At 61.1% G+C, this 20,077-nt stretch overlaps 1 protein-coding gene across 5 annotated transcripts in view; it reads left to right on the top strand.

The window, feature by feature from the left end:
• Positions 1-20,077, top strand: part of DLGAP2 (DLG associated protein 2) — a 571,440-nt gene that overhangs the window by 357,567 nt on the left and 193,796 nt on the right. For all 5 annotated transcript variants that reach the window (XM_070047249.2, XM_070047250.2, XM_089302832.1 and 2 more), the window contains one exon: positions 3,574-3,606. In XM_070047249.2, the coding sequence (XP_069903350.2) occupies positions 3,574-3,606 (33 nt within the window). The remainder of the gene's footprint in view (positions 1-3,573; positions 3,607-20,077) is intronic.

The following is a 20,077-nucleotide window of genomic DNA, read 5'->3' as shown; positions in this document are numbered from 1 at the left end:
TGGACGCTGGGTGCTGGTGTGTTTTGCCCCCACATCCGCAGCAGCTCCGCTCACCTGCAGGACACCCAAGCTGGGGCCTACCCTCTGGCCAGCGTTTGAACCTTCCTGGGAAGGTCCGGATCCCACTGCTCCCTCTGTGGGGCAGAGGGCCTAGCGCCCGGTTTAAATCATGAGTGACAGTGCCCTCAGCTGCCAGCTCCCCCAGAGTCTCAGGTCACCTAAAGGAGATGAGACTCCACCCACCCACCCATAAGCCACGCTGCCGCTATCCTCACGGAGGTCCCTGCCTCTGCTGGGACCCTGCGCCAGCCTTCAGGCTCCCTCCCACTGCCTCCCCCATGGCCTGCAGTGCCAGCCCCACCTCCCAGGAGAGAGGGCCCAGAGCCTGCCTCACTGCACCCACAACCCCCTCCCGCCCCTGCGGGAGCTGCACCCTTCTCACACCTTGCCTGGGCTCTGAGGGCCCGAGGGCCCCTCCCCAACGGCAGGAAAGCTGGTGTCATCTTGCCCCTGCTGAGCAGGGTCCCAGTTCAGCCGGGGTTCTCCTTCCCCTCCCCCAGCCTCCTGGCCCCCAGGCTGTTCTGCTGTTACCACCTGTTACAGCTCTAAACCAGGGACTGCTTCGTTTCACCTGTTTGCACACACGCTTCCCTGATTGCTGTTGCAAGGAGCTGGGGGACCAGAAGGGGCGTTCACCCCTGACTCAGTGTGGGCCCTGGTTTCACCTCCCTGAGGCCAGCTTTGTCTGACAGCCCCAGGGGGCTGAGAGCAGACCCCGCCTTGGCCGCGGAGTGGGAGAAGGAAGCCCCAGTGGACAGCCCCCATCTTACAATTCGGCCGGTCTCTGCAAAGTGGCTGGAGTTGCTGGCAGAGGTGACCGGGGAGGCTTTAGGGCTGAGCATCGCACAGTGGGGTCCGCAGGCCGCTGCTGACGTGGGCCACTGCTCTGGGCCTAGGTAGTCATGGTGGAAGGCACCTCTGCTCCCAGGGAGGCCTCTGTCCAGCATAAACAGGAGTGAGACGGGGTCCAGGAGCCTCCCACACTCTGGCCACCATTCCTGGTGTCTGGGGGCTGACTTCTGCCGTGAGACTGCGGTACGGTGAGGTTCAAGTGCTCCCTGGGGTCATCCACTTGCATTCCCGTTCAACGGTGGGAGGAAACCTCGTTCCCCTGGATGACCCCACAGCCAGGGCAGAGGCTCCCTGCTGGCCCCTGGAACATGTCCGAAGAGGACAGGTTCTTACTGCCTCTCTTCCTGGAACCAACGGTCCCTCAGGAAATGCCGTGCTCAGGGCTCGAGTGCCGCCCGTCGCCACACCTGCTGCTGGGCTGCTGCCTTTGTTCCCAAGGTCGCTGCGGCTGAGCGGCCGTGGCGGGCAGTTTTACAGGGCTGTGTCCTGGCAGAGAGAGGGCCACTGAGAAGATCTGGAGCCACAGCCAATGTGGACACAAGACCATAGCTCCTGCTCACGTCCTTTGGAAGTAGCCAGGTGCTGACCGTCAGGCCACGTGGGCAGACGGGGAAAGTCCTGTGTGAGGTGGGCTGGGCAGCACAGAGGACAGATTTGTGGCTGGGGTGGCCTGGGGCTTATTCTCTCTGGAGCTCAGCCCTGGATCCTTGAGACAGGGCCACCTGCTTGTTTCGGGTGCTGCCCCTGTGGGCCAGCTTGGGGGGTCTCAGTGTCTGCGCCATCCAGCGGCCTCTCCCTGTGCCCTGTGGGGTGCAGTGGTCAGTGCTGTGTCCCCTGCCTGGTCTCAGGCCCCTGAGCCCTGAGCTTGCTCCTCTTCCTGTTCTGAGTTTTGGTCAGGCCTGGGGACAGAGCTGAACTGCCCCTGGCTGTGGGCTCCCGGGAGCCTCAGCTGAGAAGGCTGTGGTGACCTGCAGAGCGGGGCTGTCCCAGGCACCCAGCCTTTTGTTCAGGAGTGACCACTGTGCAGCCCGGACATCTGGCCTCTCAGTCCACAGGAGGTATTCGGGCTCCGCACTCTTGAAGCCCCCTCGTGTCTCTGGCTTGGGGATGGCGTTTCCAGGAGGCTTTTCTCAGCAGAGAGCCCCTTGCATTCCTGGGGTGGGGGCGTGGGGACCTGGGCTGCTGCTGTGGGTGTCACCTCCCCAGTGAGCTGTCACTGTCACCCCAGCCCTGCCACCCCCTGGTGAGCCGTCACCCCGCCCCAGTCCTCCACACGTCCCCTCCAGTCACACACACGCGGGAGCTCTTGAGCCCTTATCTGCCGTGGGCGTGTGCTAGTGCAGCCCAGAAGCCGCCCTGGGATCCGGCCTTGGAAACAGGGAAAGAGGTGAACACTCCTTGGCGTCAGAGAGGGGTGCTTGGTTCTGTCTGCGCAGTTTTGGGAGGACTGCTGTGGACCCGAGGGCCTGACTCAGCACTACCTGGCTTGGGGGCAGTTGCCCACCCTGTGTCAGGGCCCACGCCAGCTACCCCAGTGCTCTCCTGGGAGCGTCACACATGTGCCAGGTCAGACGTGGGGGGTGGTGCGCGATTCACTGTTTCTGCTCACGGTGAAGATGTGGGGCTTCCCCGTGTTCTGAGTCCTGGACTCAGGGTGCGGATCACAGGTGCACAGAGGCCCACCCACCTTCCCGCGGCCAGTCGTGACCGCACCATAGAGAGCCTGCTCCTCTCTGTCCCTCCTCGTCCATCCAGGCTGACCAAGGGCCTGGAGCCTCCAGAGCTCTCCAGGCCACCATGGACTGTTCAGCTCCCAGAAGGCCAACCGTCCACCTACTTCTGCTTCCCTCAGAGTCCTGTGCCTGCTCCTTGCCACAGGGGCTGGGCCAGCTCTGACTGGGCCTGCCTGGACCTAGCGTGGACACTGCAGGGTGACCAACACCTGTCTTCAGAAATCCCAGCCTAGATAGCATCTGTTCTCTGGCCCCGACAGCACAGGACAGAACCGAGGGCCAGGGACTCCTTGAGGGCCTGGTGCAGGCCACTGCTGTCCGAGGGGCTTGCACGTTCAGTGCACTGGTGTGCGGCCCTGTGCTCCATGGGGTTTGTCACTGTCCCAGTCAGAGCCCTGCCCCGGTACTGCGGGCAGGTGGACAGAGGCTAGAGTGGCGCACAGGTGTGCCTGGCCCTGGAGTGTTAGCTTCATCGTGTGTCTGTCAGAACTCGCTGTGGGACTGCGAACACCACGGTCCTCAGATAGCTCCGTCCGTCCTGCTGAGCCAAATCTGAGCCCATGGACCTGCTAACTAAGCAGCACTTGTCAGGCTGCTGTTTTACTGACACAGGGTGTCACATTTGTGCTCGTAGTTGCGGTGCCTGGAGTCGCCGCTACAGAGTTCTAAAGTAGCCAGTACTACCTTCCCTAAGTGCCGAGTGTGCTGAGCATGTGGAAGGAGTTGTGAAGTCGTGTTTGCTGTGTGCAGGACAGAGAGGGTGTCACTGTCGTCACGTGCGGGACGCTGGCCGAGGCTGCAGGCGGGCCCAGCCTGTGTGCCGAGATGTCCACCCTGTGGCCGCCGAGCCCACATCCTGCCCTGTTGTCTGTGTCCGCCGCAGTCTGGGCTCATGAGAGTAATGGCTTTTCTGTCTCTTTGTTTGCAGAGTCGCAGTGTACCCTGTGCGGGGAGCCGGAAGGTGAGTAGCTCGCGGGCATGCACGTGCGGGCTGCCGTGGGGCGTGGGAAGATGAGTGTGGAACAACGTCGGGGCGGTGTCTGTGTCTGCAGGACTGGGGAGGGAGCCCAGGGTGAGCCTGGCAGGAGGTCGCCTCAAGCGGAGAGTTGACAGCCACGTGGCCATGGCTCCTGGCTTGTGTTGATTGATGCACACTAGCCAGTCTGCTCCAGACATGGACAGGGGTCAGAGGTGCCGAGGAGCCTCAGATTCTGCAGGGCCAGCAATGCCGCTGCCACCAGTCTGTGGCCAGCCCTGGTGACAGGGGCATGGACAGAAACTCAGATTCCAGCCAAGGTTCCCACTGGGAAGCATTTATAGTGTGTGTAGCTTGCTAACTGTCCTGGAACAGTGGAAGCCCAGCTGATGCACGATTTTCCGTGGTGTATTAGAGCAGATGTGAGCACGCGGGGCTGTGACGTCACCAGAGTTCCTGCTTGTCTGCTGTGAGCAGCAAGAGGCAGATTGGCCAGAGCTGGGGGGACAGGCCAGCCCACCCCCTCTTTGGGTGCAGAACCCAGCATGAGTGACTGGAGGAGAGTGAGCGAGAATGGCTGCCATGGGCCCCCGTGCTACGCCAGATGCTGAGCACACACCCTGCCCCAAGCCTGGGCCCCAGTGCCAGCTCGGCCTGGCCGTGCCCCCGTCCCAAGCCTGGGTCCCAGTGCCAGCTCGGCCTGGCCGTGCCCCCGTCCCAAGCCTAGGCCCCCGTGCCAGCTCGGCCTGGCTGCGCCCCCGTCCCAAGCCTGGGTCCCAGTGCCAGCTCAGCCTGGTCGTGCCCCTGTCCCAAGCCTGGGCCCCAGTGCCAGCTCGGCCTGGCCGCGCCCCTGTCCCAAGCCTGGGTCCCAGTGCCAGCTCGGCCTGGCTGTACCCCCATCCCAAGCCTGGGTCCCAGTGCCAGCTCGGCCTGGCCGTGCCCCCGTCCCAAGCCTAGGCCCCAGTGCCAGCTCGGCCTGGCCGCGCCCCTGTCCCAAGCCTGGGTCCCAGTGCCGGCTCGGCCTGGCTGTACCCCCATCCCAAGCCTGGGTCCCAGTGCCAGCTCGGCCTGGCCGTGCCCCCGTCCCAAGCCTAGGCCCCAGTGCCAGCTCGGCCTGGCCGCGCCCCTGTCCCAAGCCTGGGTCCCAGTGCCAGCTCGGCCTGGCTGTGCCCCCATCCCAAGCCTGGGCCCCCGTGCCGGCTCAGCCTGCGGCTCCCAGGGCACACTTGCTCCAGACGGGTGCTGTGACAAAGTTGGAAGATTTTCTCCCGGGTCGTTTAGCAAAGGCAGAGGGCACGGAAGGCAGTGTGGGAAGTCCGAAAGTCTCAGGCTTCACTTTTGTGTGAAAGGTCAGAGTTCTGACTCCCAGGTACTTCCTGGGTCAAGAGAAACGGCGGTTCTAGGATGGGGAGGCGATTCGGGAGGTGTCCTGGACAGGAGTGGGTTGTGCCGTATGCTGCCTGGAGACACGGAGGTGTGAGGCCGTGAGGTCCCTCCAAGGTTTTAGAAAATTATCTTTTTTCTGATGCTTCCGACTTTTCCTTGTTTCCCACACTGGGATGTGCCTGCTGAGCTTTGGCTTCACGTGTAGGCTGCTTTGCACCCTTGCTTTGTTAAAGGCTGTCAGGTCCTGTGACTGAGAATCGAGAATCTGAAACGGGAGACACAGACCTCCACACACCTGCTCCATCACATAGTAGCCAACAACAAAGGCAACACACACGGGCTATGTGCTCCTGTGTGCTGCCGCAATAGATGTGGATAGCAGATTCTGGCTCCAGTGGGTCCCACGTGGAGGGGACACATGGCTGAGTAGGGGCTGCTGTGTGTGGTCCTGTGGCTCCAGTGGGTCCCACGTGGAGGGGACACGTGGCTGAGTAGGGGCTGCTGTGGGGGGTCCTGTGGCTCCAGTGGGTCCCACGTGGAGGGGACATGTGGCTGAGTAGGGGCTGCTGAGTGTGTGGTCCTGTGGCTCCAGTGGGTCCCACGTGGAGGGGACACATGGCTGAGTAGGGGCTGCTGTGGGGGGTCCTGTGGCTCCAGTGGGTCCCACGTGGAGGGGACACGTGGCTGAGCAAGGGCTGCTGTGGGTGGTCCTGTGGCTCCAGTGGGTCCCACGTGGAGAGGACACATGGCTGAGTAGGGGCTGCTGTGGGGGGTCCTGTGGCTCCAGTGGGTCCCACGTGGAGGGGACGTATGGCTGAGTGGGGCTGCTGTGGGGGGTCCTTTGGCTCCAGTGGGTCCCACGTGGATGGGACGCGTGGCTGAGTGGGGCTGCTGTGGGGGGTCCTGTGGCTCCAGTGGGTCCCACGTGGAGGGGACGCGTGGCTGAGTAGGGGCTGCTGTGGGGGGTCCTGTGGCTCCAGTGGGTCCCACATGGAGGGGACACGTGGCTGAGTAGGGGCTGCTGTGGGGGGTCCTGTGGCTTCAGTGGGTCCCACGTGGAGGGGACACATGGCTGAGTAGGGGCTGCTGTGGGGGGTCCTGTGGCTCCAGTGGGTCCCACGTGGAGGGGACACATGGCTGAGCAAGGGCTGCTGTGGGTGGTCCTGTGGCTCCAGTGGGTCCCACGTGGAGAGGACACATGGCTGAGTAGGGGCTGCTGTGGGGGGTCCTGTGGCTCCAGTGGGTCCCACGTGGAGGGGACGTATGGCTGAGTGGGGCTGCTGTGGGGGGTCCTTTGGCTCCAGTGGGTCCCACGTGGATGGGACGCGTGGCTGAGTGGGGCTGCTGTGGGGGGTCCTGTGGCTCCAGTGGGTCCCACGTGGAGGGGACGCGTGGCTGAGTAGGGGCTGCTGTGGGGGGTCCTGTGGCTCCAGTGGGTCCCACGTGGATGGGACGTGTGGCTGAGTGGGGCTGCTGTGGGGGGTCCTTTGGCTCCAGTGGGTCCCACGTGGATGGGACGCGTGGCTGAGTGGGGCTGCTGTGGGGGGTCCTGTGGCTCCAGTGGGTCCCACGTGGAGGGGACGCGTGGCTGAGTAGGGGCTGCTGTGGGGGGGGGTCCTGTGGCTCCAGTGGGTCCCACGTGGAGGGGACGCGTGGCTGCTCTGCCGTCTCTGGAGTTCTGGTCCAGGCATGCACTTTGGTCCATTCCTGTGAACATCCTAGTTGATGGCTGACTTAGTGGACCCAGCCATCATCCCAGCTGACCTGAAACTGCCCGTGGGGTCTGCAGTGTGGGAGAAACAGGTCACTCCTCCCAAGTGGACCCCACTGCCCTGGAGGGCCTCTCTGCCTCCCCACGGTCATTTGCCCCTGTTCAGCGTCCGTGACCCTGATGCGGGAAGCCGTGTCACAAGCGTCACGGGAGTGGAAAAAGGGCAGTCACGAGTGAGTGGCTCAAGGCACACAGGGACTCCTGCAGGAACAGCGCAGGTCAGAGAGGAGACCTCGCGGCTGACCCCCCCACCCCCCACCATGCGAAGTTGCTCCAGCGGGGGAGGGGGGCTCCAGAGCTGATGCTGCTGTCTCAGCTGTGCTTTCTCCTTTGAAAGGCAGGGGCGCATGAATATTCATGCAGCTGTAAATCATTTAAGTGATTAGCCTGAGTGGGAGCTGGCTGGTGCAGGAGTGGAATCTGCAATCAGCTGTCTGTTCTGTAACTCACCAGCCTGCCGCAGAGAGGCACGGCTGCTGGGGTCTGGGGTCCTGTGCTAGCTTGGGGAAGAGGCAGCCAGCCCACTCTTCCGTGTCAGGACGCCGTTCACAGCCTTTCTGCCCTGGCCAAGCCAGCCGAGGGGGAAGCACCTGCTGGCCACGGGATGATTGTCTTTGGAGAGCTGGTTGTTTGGATTCATACTGAATAATTAGCAAGATCCCAGCTGGCAATGTCAGGCTGGCGCTGGAGCTCGGCTGCCGGGTCCCTGCAGTGGCCTGGCCTGTTTTCCAGAGAATGCAACATTGTAATCGTACATCAAACGGAGACGGCCACCTCTAGGTGCACATGCGTGTTGCAAGGTTCCTGTGGCGTGGACGACTGTGCTTTTCTGAGATGAGGATGTTAGGGGCCTGGCGGTTGTTAATGGCCCCTCTCACCTGAGGAGATGATTCTTACGACTCCCCCGCCACCCCGCCCCGTGTGCTGGTGGAGTGGGCAGTGTGGCTGCTACGTGTGCAGCTCCCAGGGATGAGTTCTGACGCCCTTCGCCCTGCGGCGGCTCCTGGGAAGACAGACAAGTATCGGCAGGCTCACCGAGGGCCGTCTCACAGTGTCCGCGGGGTCACCGGGAGCCGTCTCCGTCGTTGACATTGTCTTCCAGTCTAACTGTGAAGACGCTCAGTCCCAGTGTTTTTTGTCGGTGGCTCTGGAAGTGACAGAGGACTGAGCCTCGCCACAGCGCGACTGCGTGGGGAATGGCTGGCGGGCATGCAGCCCTTTCCCGGGGGGACCAGCTGCTGTTTAACAAGACCGGTGGAGGGACGCTGTGGGCAGCTGTGCACGTCAGCTCCAGGGCTTGTCTGCTTCCTTCCTGGCATCTCAGGAGAGCGCATGTGAGATCCAGTGCACAATAACCCTGGGTGGGGTCTGTGCTGTGCAGCTGGTGAAAACCCAGGCCTGGGATAAGCCGCCACGGTGCACGCTCGGCGTGCTGGAATTCGGGGCGCACCCAGCCCCGCTGGAATTCGGGGCGCACCCAGCCCCGCCGGCCTTCTGTGAGGGCTGGACCTCAGCGGGGCGGGCACTCACGGCCAGCACCTGGGAATGGGCCCAGGGAAGCTCCAGCTCAAGTGCAAGCTTCCGGTCTGCCACAGAAAGTGGGAGGGGCGTTCTCTCTGACGCCGATTCTGTGTTGTTCTGCATTGCTGGCTTCGAAGCCCAGGCCACCTGCTGCCTGCTGTGGGGGTGGGGGCAGACAGACCACACCGCGCCTCAGAACTGGGAGCAGTGGGGACTTTTAACTGTTTTCGTAGCACCTTGCCCTTGGTTTTTAACGCCAGATACGCAGGATTTTCCCCACAGGTGACAGCGGGGCTGGGGGGATTTTCTCCCTGCTGCTACCCTGAATTGGCTCCCAGTCATCCTGAGAGTTTAGGGCCTCTGAGCACCTCCGGGGAAGTGGCTACCGAAGGTGCCCTTTGCAGACTGGCTGTGACTGCCTGCGGGGGTGTCCGGAGGGAAGGGCCCCTCCCACCTCTGTTGACCCTCCAGCACCCCCCACGCAGCCCTCCTCTCTGCAGACCCCTGGGGCTGGCATTTAAAGGGGCACGGTCGCCCTTTTGTTCCCTGTGGCCATGCCTTCAGAACCGCCTGCTTAGGGCAAGAATGGTGTGTTCTGGGTGCTGAGTGGGAGACCTGCAGAGCAGCATGTTAGGACAAGCCGGGCTGCCTCTGAGGGCCGGAGCCTGAGCCACAGCCTGGCCTCCAGACCTCAGCGTGGCCGTGGCTCGAGGGACCAGCAGACACGTCAGTAGGAGAGGACACCGTGCTCATACAGGGCCGATGTAGCCGGGCAGAAACCGAGTCCCACCCCCCAAAAACACGTGTGAGCATGTGGGGGCCTGTGACAGCACCCCCCAAGAATATGTGGGAGCGCGTGGTGCCTGCAAAATGCTTCCCGAGCACACCTGGTGTGGGGAGCAACTGGGAGCAACTCGGACTAGACTAAGTTACTGGAATTAAGACTTATTCTATGCATCTGCTCTCCCACAATATGGCGCTGGGAGAGGAGCGTACAGCTTCTACCCAGCTGCCTCCAGTTCAGCCAATAAACAGCAGGACCTGCTCCTGATTGGAGGAGAGCAGCGTACTCGGCGTGTGGGTAGCAGAGTTGGGATTGGTGGAAGAGGACTATAAAGGAGGAGAGAGACAACATGCACCGGGAACATCTATCTGAAGGAACACCTGTGCAGCCCCCGAGAGAGCCGGCCGGCAGTGTGCCCCTCCCCCGCGGAAGTGGGGAAAGTGGCAGGGGGAACCGCCCTTCCACGGAGGTGGAAGGGTCAGTAGCCAACCCGGGAAGAACCAACAGCAAACCCGGGAAGGGCCGAGCAGACAAAAGAACAACGCAGGGTCCTGTGTCGTTCCTCCACGAAGAGGGGGAGCGACACCTGGGAGTGCGTGGTGCCTCTGACAGTACTCCCCGAGCACACGTGGGAGTGCGTGGTGCCTCTGACAGTACTCCCCGAGCACACGTGGAAGCACGTGGGGCCTGCGACTGCTCCCCGAGCACACGTGGGGGCACGTGGGGCCTGCGACTGCTCCCCGAGCACACGTGGGGGCACGTGGGGCCTGCGACTGCTCCCCGAGCACACGTGGGGGCACGTGGGGCCTGCGACTGCTCCCCGAGCACACGTGGGGGCACGTGGGGCCTGCGACTGCTCCCCGAGCACACGTGGGGGCACGTGGGGCCTGCGACTGCTCCCCGAGCACACGTGGGGGCACGTGGGGCCTGCGACTGCTCCCCGAGCACACGTGGGGGCACGTGGGGCCTGCGACTGCTCCCCGAGCACACGTGGGGGCACGTGGGGCCTGCGACTGCTCCCCGAGCACACGTGGGGGCACGTGGGGCCTGCGACTGCTCCCCGAGCACACGTGGGGGCACGTGGGGCCTGTGACTGCTCCCCGAGCACACGTGGGGGCACGTGGGGCCTGCAGTAGCCCTCTGCAGTGCACAGCTGGGCTGTTGTGAGCCCCAGGAGGTAGGGAAGGACCACAAGTGGAGGAAACACATCGGGCTCTCTGCTCCAGTGGAGGATCCACGTGTGCCCTGTGCCCTGTGCCCTGGCATCAAGTTCTCTCAGTCGGGAGCTTCCCTATCTAGGCCAAGGGCCACAAACATGGCCTGAGACTACAGAGGAAGCACTTCATACAAGAAAGTCTGCAGCAAGAGGTGCATGCTTGGGCGAGGCCAAGTCTGTGTCCACCCCGACCTGCTGAGCGAGGGCCGTGGGTGAAATTGCCCAGAACCTGTGACGATCCTGACAGACACCGAGGGTCTGGAGAGCAGAGTCCCGGGTCCTCCTTCCAGAATCTGCCTGTGTGGGGGCCCAGGATCCCCTCCCCACCACAGAGCACTCCACAGCAGGAAGAAGCAGCGTGAGGGGGTGAGCAGCCAGAGTGCGCTCAGAATTATCAGGTCAGCGTGTGGCCCAGCGGGTCAAGCTGCCACCTGTGATGCCACATCCCATGTCCAATGGCAGGTTCAAGTCCTGGTTGCTCCCTGCTGATGCATTCTGGGAGGCAGCAGGTGATGGCTCAAGTGCTTGGACCCTGCTGGCTCCTGGCCTCGGCCTGGCCCAGCCCTGGCTGTCGCAGCTCTTTGGGGAATGACCCAGCAGATGGAAGGTGCATCTGTCTCTCACTGTCCCCTCCCCTCACTCTCTCACTCTGCCTCTTTTTCACATAAATATGTCTTTCTTTAAAATGAAATAAACTAATTACAGAGGTTTTTAAAAGACGAGGGACGCTTTGATAAGAAATCTCTAACGTAAAAAAAAATCTAGAAACAAGATGGGGCATTTACGTTGCTGTGCAGACAGTGCTGTAAGTGGGTCAGACACGGCTGAGAAGAGAACTGGTGAACTAGGAAACAGGCGTGAGGATAATTCCCAGGCCTTCGAACCTGAAGTGAAGGGTGACATGGAAGCAGAATTGAGACACATGGGCACGGAGTGAAATCAGAAATTAGAACACGAGGAAGAGAGGCGAAGTCTAAGGAATACAGGAATGCAGGTCAGATTTCCCAGACCTGAAGAAATGCCTGTGCCTCTCTGACCCAAAGATTTGCAAGACAGAAACCAAGTAAATGAAAACAGCCACCCACCCAACCTTCCGAAGCTGAGCGGCAGAGCGGGAAGCGAGTAGTGAGATGCGGCAGGATCCTGGATGCCGGCGCTCGGCCTGCAGCCACCTCCACAGGGCCTTCAGCATCTAAGTCCATGCCCGAGCACCCTGGAACAACGTCTGAAACTCGCTGAGCGTAGAGGGAGCAAGGACATCGCCCTGCACCCGAGGCAAAGTCAAGGAAAGCGGGGAGGGGTGGTCGTGTTTTGTAGATGAATGAAGACAGAGCTTGGTGACAAAGGCGGCTTCTCCAAGGAGCTGGAACAAACGTGGGCTTCGGCACAGACTCACAATGTGCAAGGACAAAGTGGGAGCCCCTGAGTTCCAACAGGAGGCTCCGGGCTGGGGGGAGCTGGAGATGCCGACCAGACAGGCAGTGACCAGACTGGCGCCCTCAGGGGCTCCCCGGGCCCCACCCCTGCCCCCAGAGCACAGGGCCGTTCTTGGCAAGTCCAAGAGCTTTGACCTCTGGTGTGGCCCCGTGTGATTCAGCGAGCGCTCACCCAGATCTTCTGTGCTTGTGCTGGGACCAAGGACATGGCTTCCAGGGGGACGCAGGCCCCTGGACAGCGCTGCCTTGCTGGGCTGGGAAGCAGTCTCTGTGTCCAGTCTGGGCTCCCATTGCATCGGGCTGATGGACAGCTGGAGTGACAGTGGCAGGGTGCAGGGCAGACCTGCCAGTTCCTCCCCGGGGTTGCCAGCACTGCTAGCCATCTGGCATGGGTCTCGTGTGCAAAGGTAGAGTAATTGGCCGTGCACCTGTCCCACCTTGAGTGAGTTCCCCATGCTCCGACTCAGCACAGGAGGGAAGAGGTGCCTCTGTGCGAGCTGTGTGGGTGCTGCACGCACGTGTGTGCCAGCCGTGTCGCTGTGTGCACACATGCACATGTGTGACTGTGAGCCTGTATTCCTCACTCTGCAAGCACTGCTGCAGCACCGGTGTCAGCAGGGGCGACCGGGAGCCCTGTGGGTGCAGGACGGCGCCCGTTTCCCTGTGGGAGCCACAGGGCCCAGCAGTCCCTGCTCCTCACAGCCAAGGTTTCTGATGTGAGAGGAGCTGGCCGTGTCCCCGCAGGCAGCTCTCAGACGCTGCATCTGAGTCAGAGAGGTGGCCGTGGCGGTTACATACAATGAGGGGGGAGAAAGCCATGGCTGTGACATATGATGGGAGGGAGCCTTGGCTGTTACATACAATGGGGGGGAGCCGTGGCTATTACATACGATGTGGGGGGGCATGGATATTACCTATGATGGGGGGAAGCCATGTCTGTTACATACGATGGGGGGCAGCCATGGCTATTACACACATTGGGGGGAGCTGTGGCTATTACATGTGATGGGGGTGTGACTATGACATATGATGGGGGGGAATGAAGCTGTGGCTATTACATGCAATGGAGGGAGCTGTGGCTATTACGTACAATGTGGGGGAAGCTGTGGCTATTACACACATTGGGGGGAGCTGTGGCTATTACATGCAATGGAGGGAGCTGTGGCTATTACATACGATGTGGGGGAAGCTGTGGCTATTGCATTCGATAGGAGGGAGCCGTGGCTATTACATATGATGGGGGGGAAGCCATGCCTGTTACATATGATGGGGGAAGCCATGCCTGTTACATATGATGGGGGGGAGCTGTGGCTGTTATGTGTGATGGGGGTGTGACTATTACATGTGATGGGGGGGATGAAGCTGTGGCTATTACATACGATGTGGGGGAAGCTGTGGCTATTACATACAAAGTGGGGGAAGCCATGGCTATTACATACAATGAGGGGAGCCGTGGCTATTACGTACGATGTGAGGGGGTGGTGAAGGAGTGCATGTGTTGTGTGGCCATTACATTCGAAGGGAGGAAGGAGTACATTGCCATGGCTATTACATACGACGGGGGAAGGGCACGTGTGCCACGCTGTTACACACAATGTGGCGGAGCACGCGTGCCGTGTGGCGTCTGGGGCCCCGCCACAGTTCTGCATCTGCACAGAATGCCGTCGGATGTGCGAGTGAACGCTGATCTGCTGTCTGCCTTAGAGAAAACGGTGTCCGGTGTCTGAGGGCCAGGACTTGACTGGCATCGCAGCGTGAGACTCCGTGCTCTTCCCGGGGAGAGTGAATGTGTTCCAGTCGCGGCCTCGGTTGTGGGTGTCTAGATGCAGTACTGTCTGCTTCCTTGTGGCTGAATGGTGCTTGTCTGCTGGACTGGAAGCGTATTTGAGGGTTGGAAACAGGGTGTGTGGGGGTGGATGTGGAAGAAGGCACACACTAGAATTATCCCTGGAATCCCTGGCAGGCTCCTGATCCCCAGAAACACAGCTAAACATGGAATTCAACACGGGACTGTCCAAGAGCTGACCCCCGTGGTAGAAGCCACTACTCTGAAATCAAAAATTGTAATTTAAAGCTGTGTATCACCACGGCACCTCCTGATCTGGATACGAGACCCGGTTAACATCTGCATTGAGCCGCAGAGGGCTGTGCCCGGCAGTGGGACACAAGCGCAGATCTCTCCCGTGTCCTTGTGGCTCTCTAACCCGCCCTCCACTGGCCATGATGAGCCTCGTGTGGGGTCTTGGCATGACGGGACTTGTGCTGGGGCCCAGTGAGCCCCGTGGCCTCCGCTGCATGCTGTAGAGCAGTGTGGCTGTGGCCGTGGCCATGCATCTGAGACAGGGAAGAAACCCTGGTGCAGCAGGGCTTCTTGTTGTGGTGCCACCAGGCCCAAACGCCCCGGGCACCTGTGTGTTCATGAGCCCCCCATCTCGCCCCTGGACATCCCTCCCCCTGCTGCCTGCACTGCACGAGCCCTCGCAGAGCCCCAACCACTCCTCTGGCTGCTGAGGAGAAATGCAGGGGACCCTGGGCTTCGACGGGGCTCTCAGTGCACAGAGAATATTCCAGAAAGCTGCCTGTGTCCACAACACAGCCTCCAGAGGCGGGCACTGTGGCTCGGTCACCACCACTGGGCCGTGTGTAGTCCTCGCTCCAGTGCCCGGGTTCAAACATTTGGGCTGAGTTCCAGGTGTTTCTGTCTGTGTGACTGGCAGCCGTGAGAAACCCGCCCTCCTGAAGGCCCTTGTGGACCTGCCGTGTGTTCTAATGCTGCTTCTGCTCACCCCCACATGTCTGTGTAGAATGACCGCAGAAGGGAAATATTCACACCCCACGTGACCGTGCACCCCCCCCCCCCGCCCCCGTGGAAAACCCGCTTTGTGATTCAGAGTTCATGATTTCGGATCTGGAGTTTCACAGATGCTGAGGCCGTGCATCTGAGACGGGACCTCTGCGAGTTAGGAGCAGTCCAGGCAGACTACACGCACCCACATTGCTTCCCCGCCCATTGATGCTGGCCTGGGGAGGGCGTGCAGCAGCAGGCTCTGGATTTCCTGGGCGTGGTGTCTCCAGGAAGGGCTCACACTTCTGCATGTTAGAGGGCTTTTCCAAAAGTCCACGAAGGATGCCCGCGGTGGAACTGTGCACAGAGTGGTTTGCACCAAGACAGAAACTTGCCCTGTGTGTGCATTTCCCGACAGCTTCTGAAAGTGCCCAGTGCTCAGTGGTGGCTTCCCTGTGTCTCCTGTGTGCTGGGAGTCCATGCCCGTGTCTCCTGTGTGCTGGGAGTCCATGCCCGTGTCTCCTGTGTGCTGGGAGTCCATGCCCGTGTCTCCTGTGTGCTGGGAGTCCATGCCCGTGTCTCCTGTGTGCTGGAGTTCATGCCCGTGTCTCCTGTGTGCTGGGAGTCCATGCCCGTGTCTCCTGTGTGCTGGGAGTTCATGCCCGTGTCTCCTGTGAGCTGGGGGTCCATGCCCATGTCTCCTGTGTGCTGGGAGTCCATGCCCGTGTCTCCTGTGTGCTGGGGGTCCGTGCGTGCCCGTGTCTCCTGTGTGCTGGGGGTCTGTGCCCGTGTCTCCTGTGTGCTGGAGTTCGTGCCCGTGTCTCCTGTGAGCTGGGGGTCCGTGCCCGTGTCTCCTGTGTGCTGGGGGTCCGTGCGTGCCCGTGTCTCCTGTGTGCTGGGGGTCCGTGCGTGCCCGTGTCTCCTGTGTGCTGAGGGTCCGTGCCCGTGTCTCCTGTGTGCTGGGAGTCTGTGCCCGTGTCTCCTGTGTGCTGGGATTCCGCGCCCCTGCCTCCTTTGTGCTGTGAGTTCGTGCCCGTGTCTCCTGTGTGCTGGAGTTCGTGCCTGTGCCTCCTGTGTGCTGTGAGTTCGTGCCCGTGTCTCCTGTGTGCTGGGGGTCCGTGCCCATGCCTCCTGTGTGCTGAGGGTCCATGCCCATGCCTCCTGTGTGCTGTGAGTTCGTTCTTGACAGTGGCTTCCCCGTGTCTCCAGTGTCCTGGGAGTCTCCCCGAGGGAAGTGCATCTTCGGTTCATGCTGTGGACACCCCATGCTCCACCGAGAGCCTGCTGGCTTCTGACCACCACCAACACCTTCCCTGCTGCCCCGGTGTCACCGGCGCTTTCCAGAGTTGTGTGGAGTTTGTCTCAGGGATGGGAGATGCCCCGGGCCGTGATGGACACAGGAAATGCAGGAGCTTGCACTAAAGGTGTGGACAGGGCTCCACTCGGGAGAGGCATCGTGTGGAGAGGGGCTGGACATGTATGAGAATTTTCTAGAAACAGGAAGAACGGCAGCAAGTACAGTGTGAGTGAGGGGAGGCACTTCATCGATCGTCCTCACTGTATTGACTTACGAGAGACAGAAGTGCTGGTGTCACTCTGAAAGCACAAAATTTACCGTCTGCTTTGATGCCTGCCGCCTGTCCAAGGTCATCACCGTCCCTGAGTGCACGGGAGAGGGCCGTGGAGCAGGCGACAGGAGCCTGAACAGCTCAGAACCTCAGCTGCACAGGATGGAGACGCCTCCCGGAGGTGGGCTCTGTGCCACGGGGCCCTCGGCCTCCTTGGCGAGCAGGAGGTGAAGGCAGCCGGTGCCGGTGTCAAGGGAGGTGCACACTCCTCCTGCCGGAGCTCACGGTCTCCCCCGTATCTTCATGCAGCCCATGGTGCTTTTGGCAGATGGACCATTCTCACATTAAATTATAAATATTTACACAGTGAGATAAATCATAAATCCACCAAATAGAAAATATGTGATTTAAGAAGGAATATAAATTAGGAACAACATATCAGAGATATGTACATTGGGAATACAAAATTAGGAATATATGAATTAGTGACATGAGACTGTGAATTGATAGGCTTTCATACAAGTCTACATTGTGGCTACAGACCTGGGGCAAATATGCGACTCGGCTGGATGCAGCTGCCCCCTCTATAGAGAGGGTAACAGGTGCCCACGTTCCAAGGCGGCCTCGGAAGCCGTAGGTCCAGCCATATTCCGGAATATGATGCGGCGGGCACTCGTGGCATCCGTGCTGTTGTGCACTTCTTGTCCACTTCCCTGTCCACTCTCGCCTGTTCAGTCTCTGTGTCCATCATCGCACCTCGTTTGTGAGGAATTATCACACTGTCGGAGAAATACAGAGATGGACCAGGCAGCTGTGGTTCTAAAGAAAATCTAAGGCTTAAGTATTGGAATAGGGGCTGGCACTGTGGCACAGTGGGTTAAAGCCCTGGCCTGAAGTGCCAGCATCCCATATCGCGCCTGTTCTAGTCCCGGCTGCCCCTCTTCCGATCTAGCTCTCTGCTATGGCCTGGGAAAGCAGAAGAAGATGGCCCTTGTCCTTGGGCCCCTGCACCCACGTGAGAGACCCAGAGGAGGCTCCTGGCTTCAGATCGGCACGGCTCCGACTGTTGTGGCCATCTGGGGAGTGAACCAGTGGATGGAAGACCTCTCTCACTGCCTCTACCTCTCTCTGTAACTGTCTTTCAAATAAATAAAATGAATCTTCTAAAAAAAAAGTTGGAATAAACAGTCGTAAAGAAATCAGTAGTTGCAGAGTAATAGTTGTTATTAATCTGTTATTTTATAAAAACTGCGTCCCAAATACGGAAATCACAGGATCCCAGTGGGGTTCCATTGGCCGGTGAGGTGAGAGGCACCCGAAGACACAGGGTCCTGGCCCCCAGTGCTCTCTGAAGGGGCAGAGCTGCCTCACTCTGCCTGCACGGGGATGCCAGGGGCCAGGTTGGCCTCAGGAAGGAAGGAAGGCCTTGCAACACCATGGGTGAGCCTGCAGGATGTTATGCTAAGTGAGATAAGCCAGACGCTGCATGATCCTGGGGGGGGGGGGTGGTTACCAGGCCCCGGGTTGGTGTGGGGTGGTGAGCAGAGTGGTCAGGAGCTCCATAGGCACAGCTGTGAGCTACCGCACTCCAGGGTGCCGAGGCTGGCAATGCCAAGAGCACTGTAGGGTCCTCAGGGCACACACGTGGTGGCAAGAGCCGTGGAGGGCGTGCGAGTTACGCCCAGGGATGTCAGAGCTCACTCTGTACCCCTGGAATGCACAGTTCTGACGCTTACACTTTAGCATGTCTGGGGAATGGGAAGGAGCCACCTCCAGGGGACCCGTCGTGCACCCCCGCGGCTCCTTTGGTGCCTGGCCTGTGGGAGTTGTGCAGTGGCTGCCTGCTGGCCCCCTCAGTTCATTCTGACGGCCGTCTGTGGACAGAATCAGCAGGGAACTGTGGGAGGCTGGTGTTCCCGAGGCGAGAGACCAAAGCAGAACCGGCTGACGACCTGGAGGGACATGCTGTGAGCATCTGAGCTGGGCTGGGGGCAGGTGGCAGAGACAGCAGGATGAGAGTGGAGTGAGCCTCCAGCGCGCTCCCTGACTCACGGGGATGTGTGCCTCTGTTTGGGAAGGAGTGCAGAAGATTCCCCTAGAATACAACTTGAGGGGCTGCACTCTGGCGTAGCAGTAAAGCCACCACCTGCAGTGCTGGTATACTATATGGGCGCCGGTTCAAATCCTGGCTGCTCCCTTCCAATTCAGCTCTCTGCTAATGTGCCTGGGAAAGCAGCGTAAGATGGCTTGGGCCCCGCACTCATGTGGGAGACCTGGAAGAAGCTCCTGGCTCCTGGCTTTGGTCTGGCCCAGCCCTGGCCATTGTGGCCATTTGGGGAGTGAACCAACGGATAGAAAATCTCTCTCTTTGTCCCTCTGTGCCTCCCTCCCTCCCTCCCTCCCTCTCTCTCTGCCTTTCAAGTAAGTAAACATCTTGTAAAAACAAGAATACACCTTGAGTAGTCTTTCGAGGAAGAAGCAATCAGAGCCGGGGAATGAGTCACGATAAAAATTAGAAATTGCCATTGAGCATTCTGACTGGGTTACTTGGAAAATAACAGCATCAAAATGATCTCATTATTTTCCATTTTGCCAGATCCTAAGGTGGTGGCTTAGGCATCATGAAACAAGAATAAGAGTGTTAATGTAACCAACTTAAGAAGCAACTGGAATGTCCTCACTTTAGGTAAAGTGTGAGACAGCTTGATTGACTTCTGTGCAGTGAGCACGGGGGATTAGTGAGTAATACTTGTGCATTTAACACGAGCACCACAGCCTGCTGCAGCCGCCACTGTGCTGTGGGCCGGGGGCCCCCGTCCCCCCATCCCACTGTGCTGTGGGCCGGGGTCCCCATCCCTCCATCCCACTGTGCTGTGGGCCAGGGGCCCCCACCCCCCCATTCCACTGTGCTGTGGGCCAGGGGCCCCCACCCCTCCATCCCACTGTGCTGTGGGCCAGGAGCCCCCGTCCCCCCATCCCACTGTGCCAGGGGCCCCCGTCCCTCCATCCCACTGTGCTGTGGGCCAGGGGCCCCCACCCCTCCATCCCACTGTGCGGTGGGCCAGGGGCCCCCGTCCCCCCATCCCACTGTGCGGTGGGCCAGGGGCCCCCGTCCCCCCATCCCACTGTGCTGTGGGCCGGGGGCCCCCGTCCCCCCATCCCACTGTGCTGTGGGCCAGGGGCCCCCATCCCTCCATCCCACTGTGCTGTGGCCCGGGGGCCCCCACCCCTCCATCCCACTGTGCTGTGGGCCAGGGGCCCCCATCCCCCCATCCCACTGTGCTGTGGGCCAGGGGCCCCCACCCCCCCATTCCACTGTGCTGTGGGCCAGGGGCCCCCACCCCTCCATCCCACTGTGCTGTGGGCCAGGGGCCCCCGTCCCCCCCTCCCACTGTGCTGTGGGCCAGGGGCCCCCGTCCCCCCCTCCCACTGTGCTGTGGGCCGGGGGCCCCCATCCCCCCATCCCACTGTGCTGTGGGCCGGGGGCCCCCGTCCCCCCATCCCACTGTGCTGTGGGCCGGGGTCCCCATCCCCCCATTCCACTGTGCTGTGGGCCAGGGGCCCCCGTCCCCCCATCCCACTGTGCTGTGGGCCGGGGGCCCCCGTCCCTCCATCCCACTGTGCTGTGGGCCGGGGGCCCCCGTCCCCCCCTCCCACTGTGCTGTGGGCCGGGGGCCCCCGTCCCCCCCTCCCACTGTGCTGTGGGCCGGGGGCCCCCGTCCCCCCATCCCACTGTGCTGTGGGCCGGGGGCCCCCGTCCCCCCATCCCACTGTGCTGTGGGCCGGGGTCCCCATGCCCCCATTCCACTGTGCTGTGGGCCAGGAGCCCCCGTCCCCCCATCCCACTGTGCTGTGGGCCAGGGGCCCCCACCCCTCCATCCCACTATGCTGTGGGCCAGGGGCCCCCATCCCTCCATCCCACTGTGCTGTGGGCCAGGGGCCCCCATCCCTCCATCCCACTGTGCTGTGGGCCAGGGGCCCCCACCTCC

This window comes from Oryctolagus cuniculus, chromosome 8 (assembly GCF_051225735.1).
Source record: "Oryctolagus cuniculus isolate XC-2025 breed Fujian yellow rabbit chromosome 8, ASM5122573v1, whole genome shotgun sequence".
Lineage (NCBI taxonomy): Eukaryota > Metazoa > Chordata > Mammalia > Lagomorpha > Leporidae > Oryctolagus > Oryctolagus cuniculus.
Note: the sequence above shows the minus strand (reverse complement) of the source record. Positions and strands in the feature narration are given on the sequence as shown.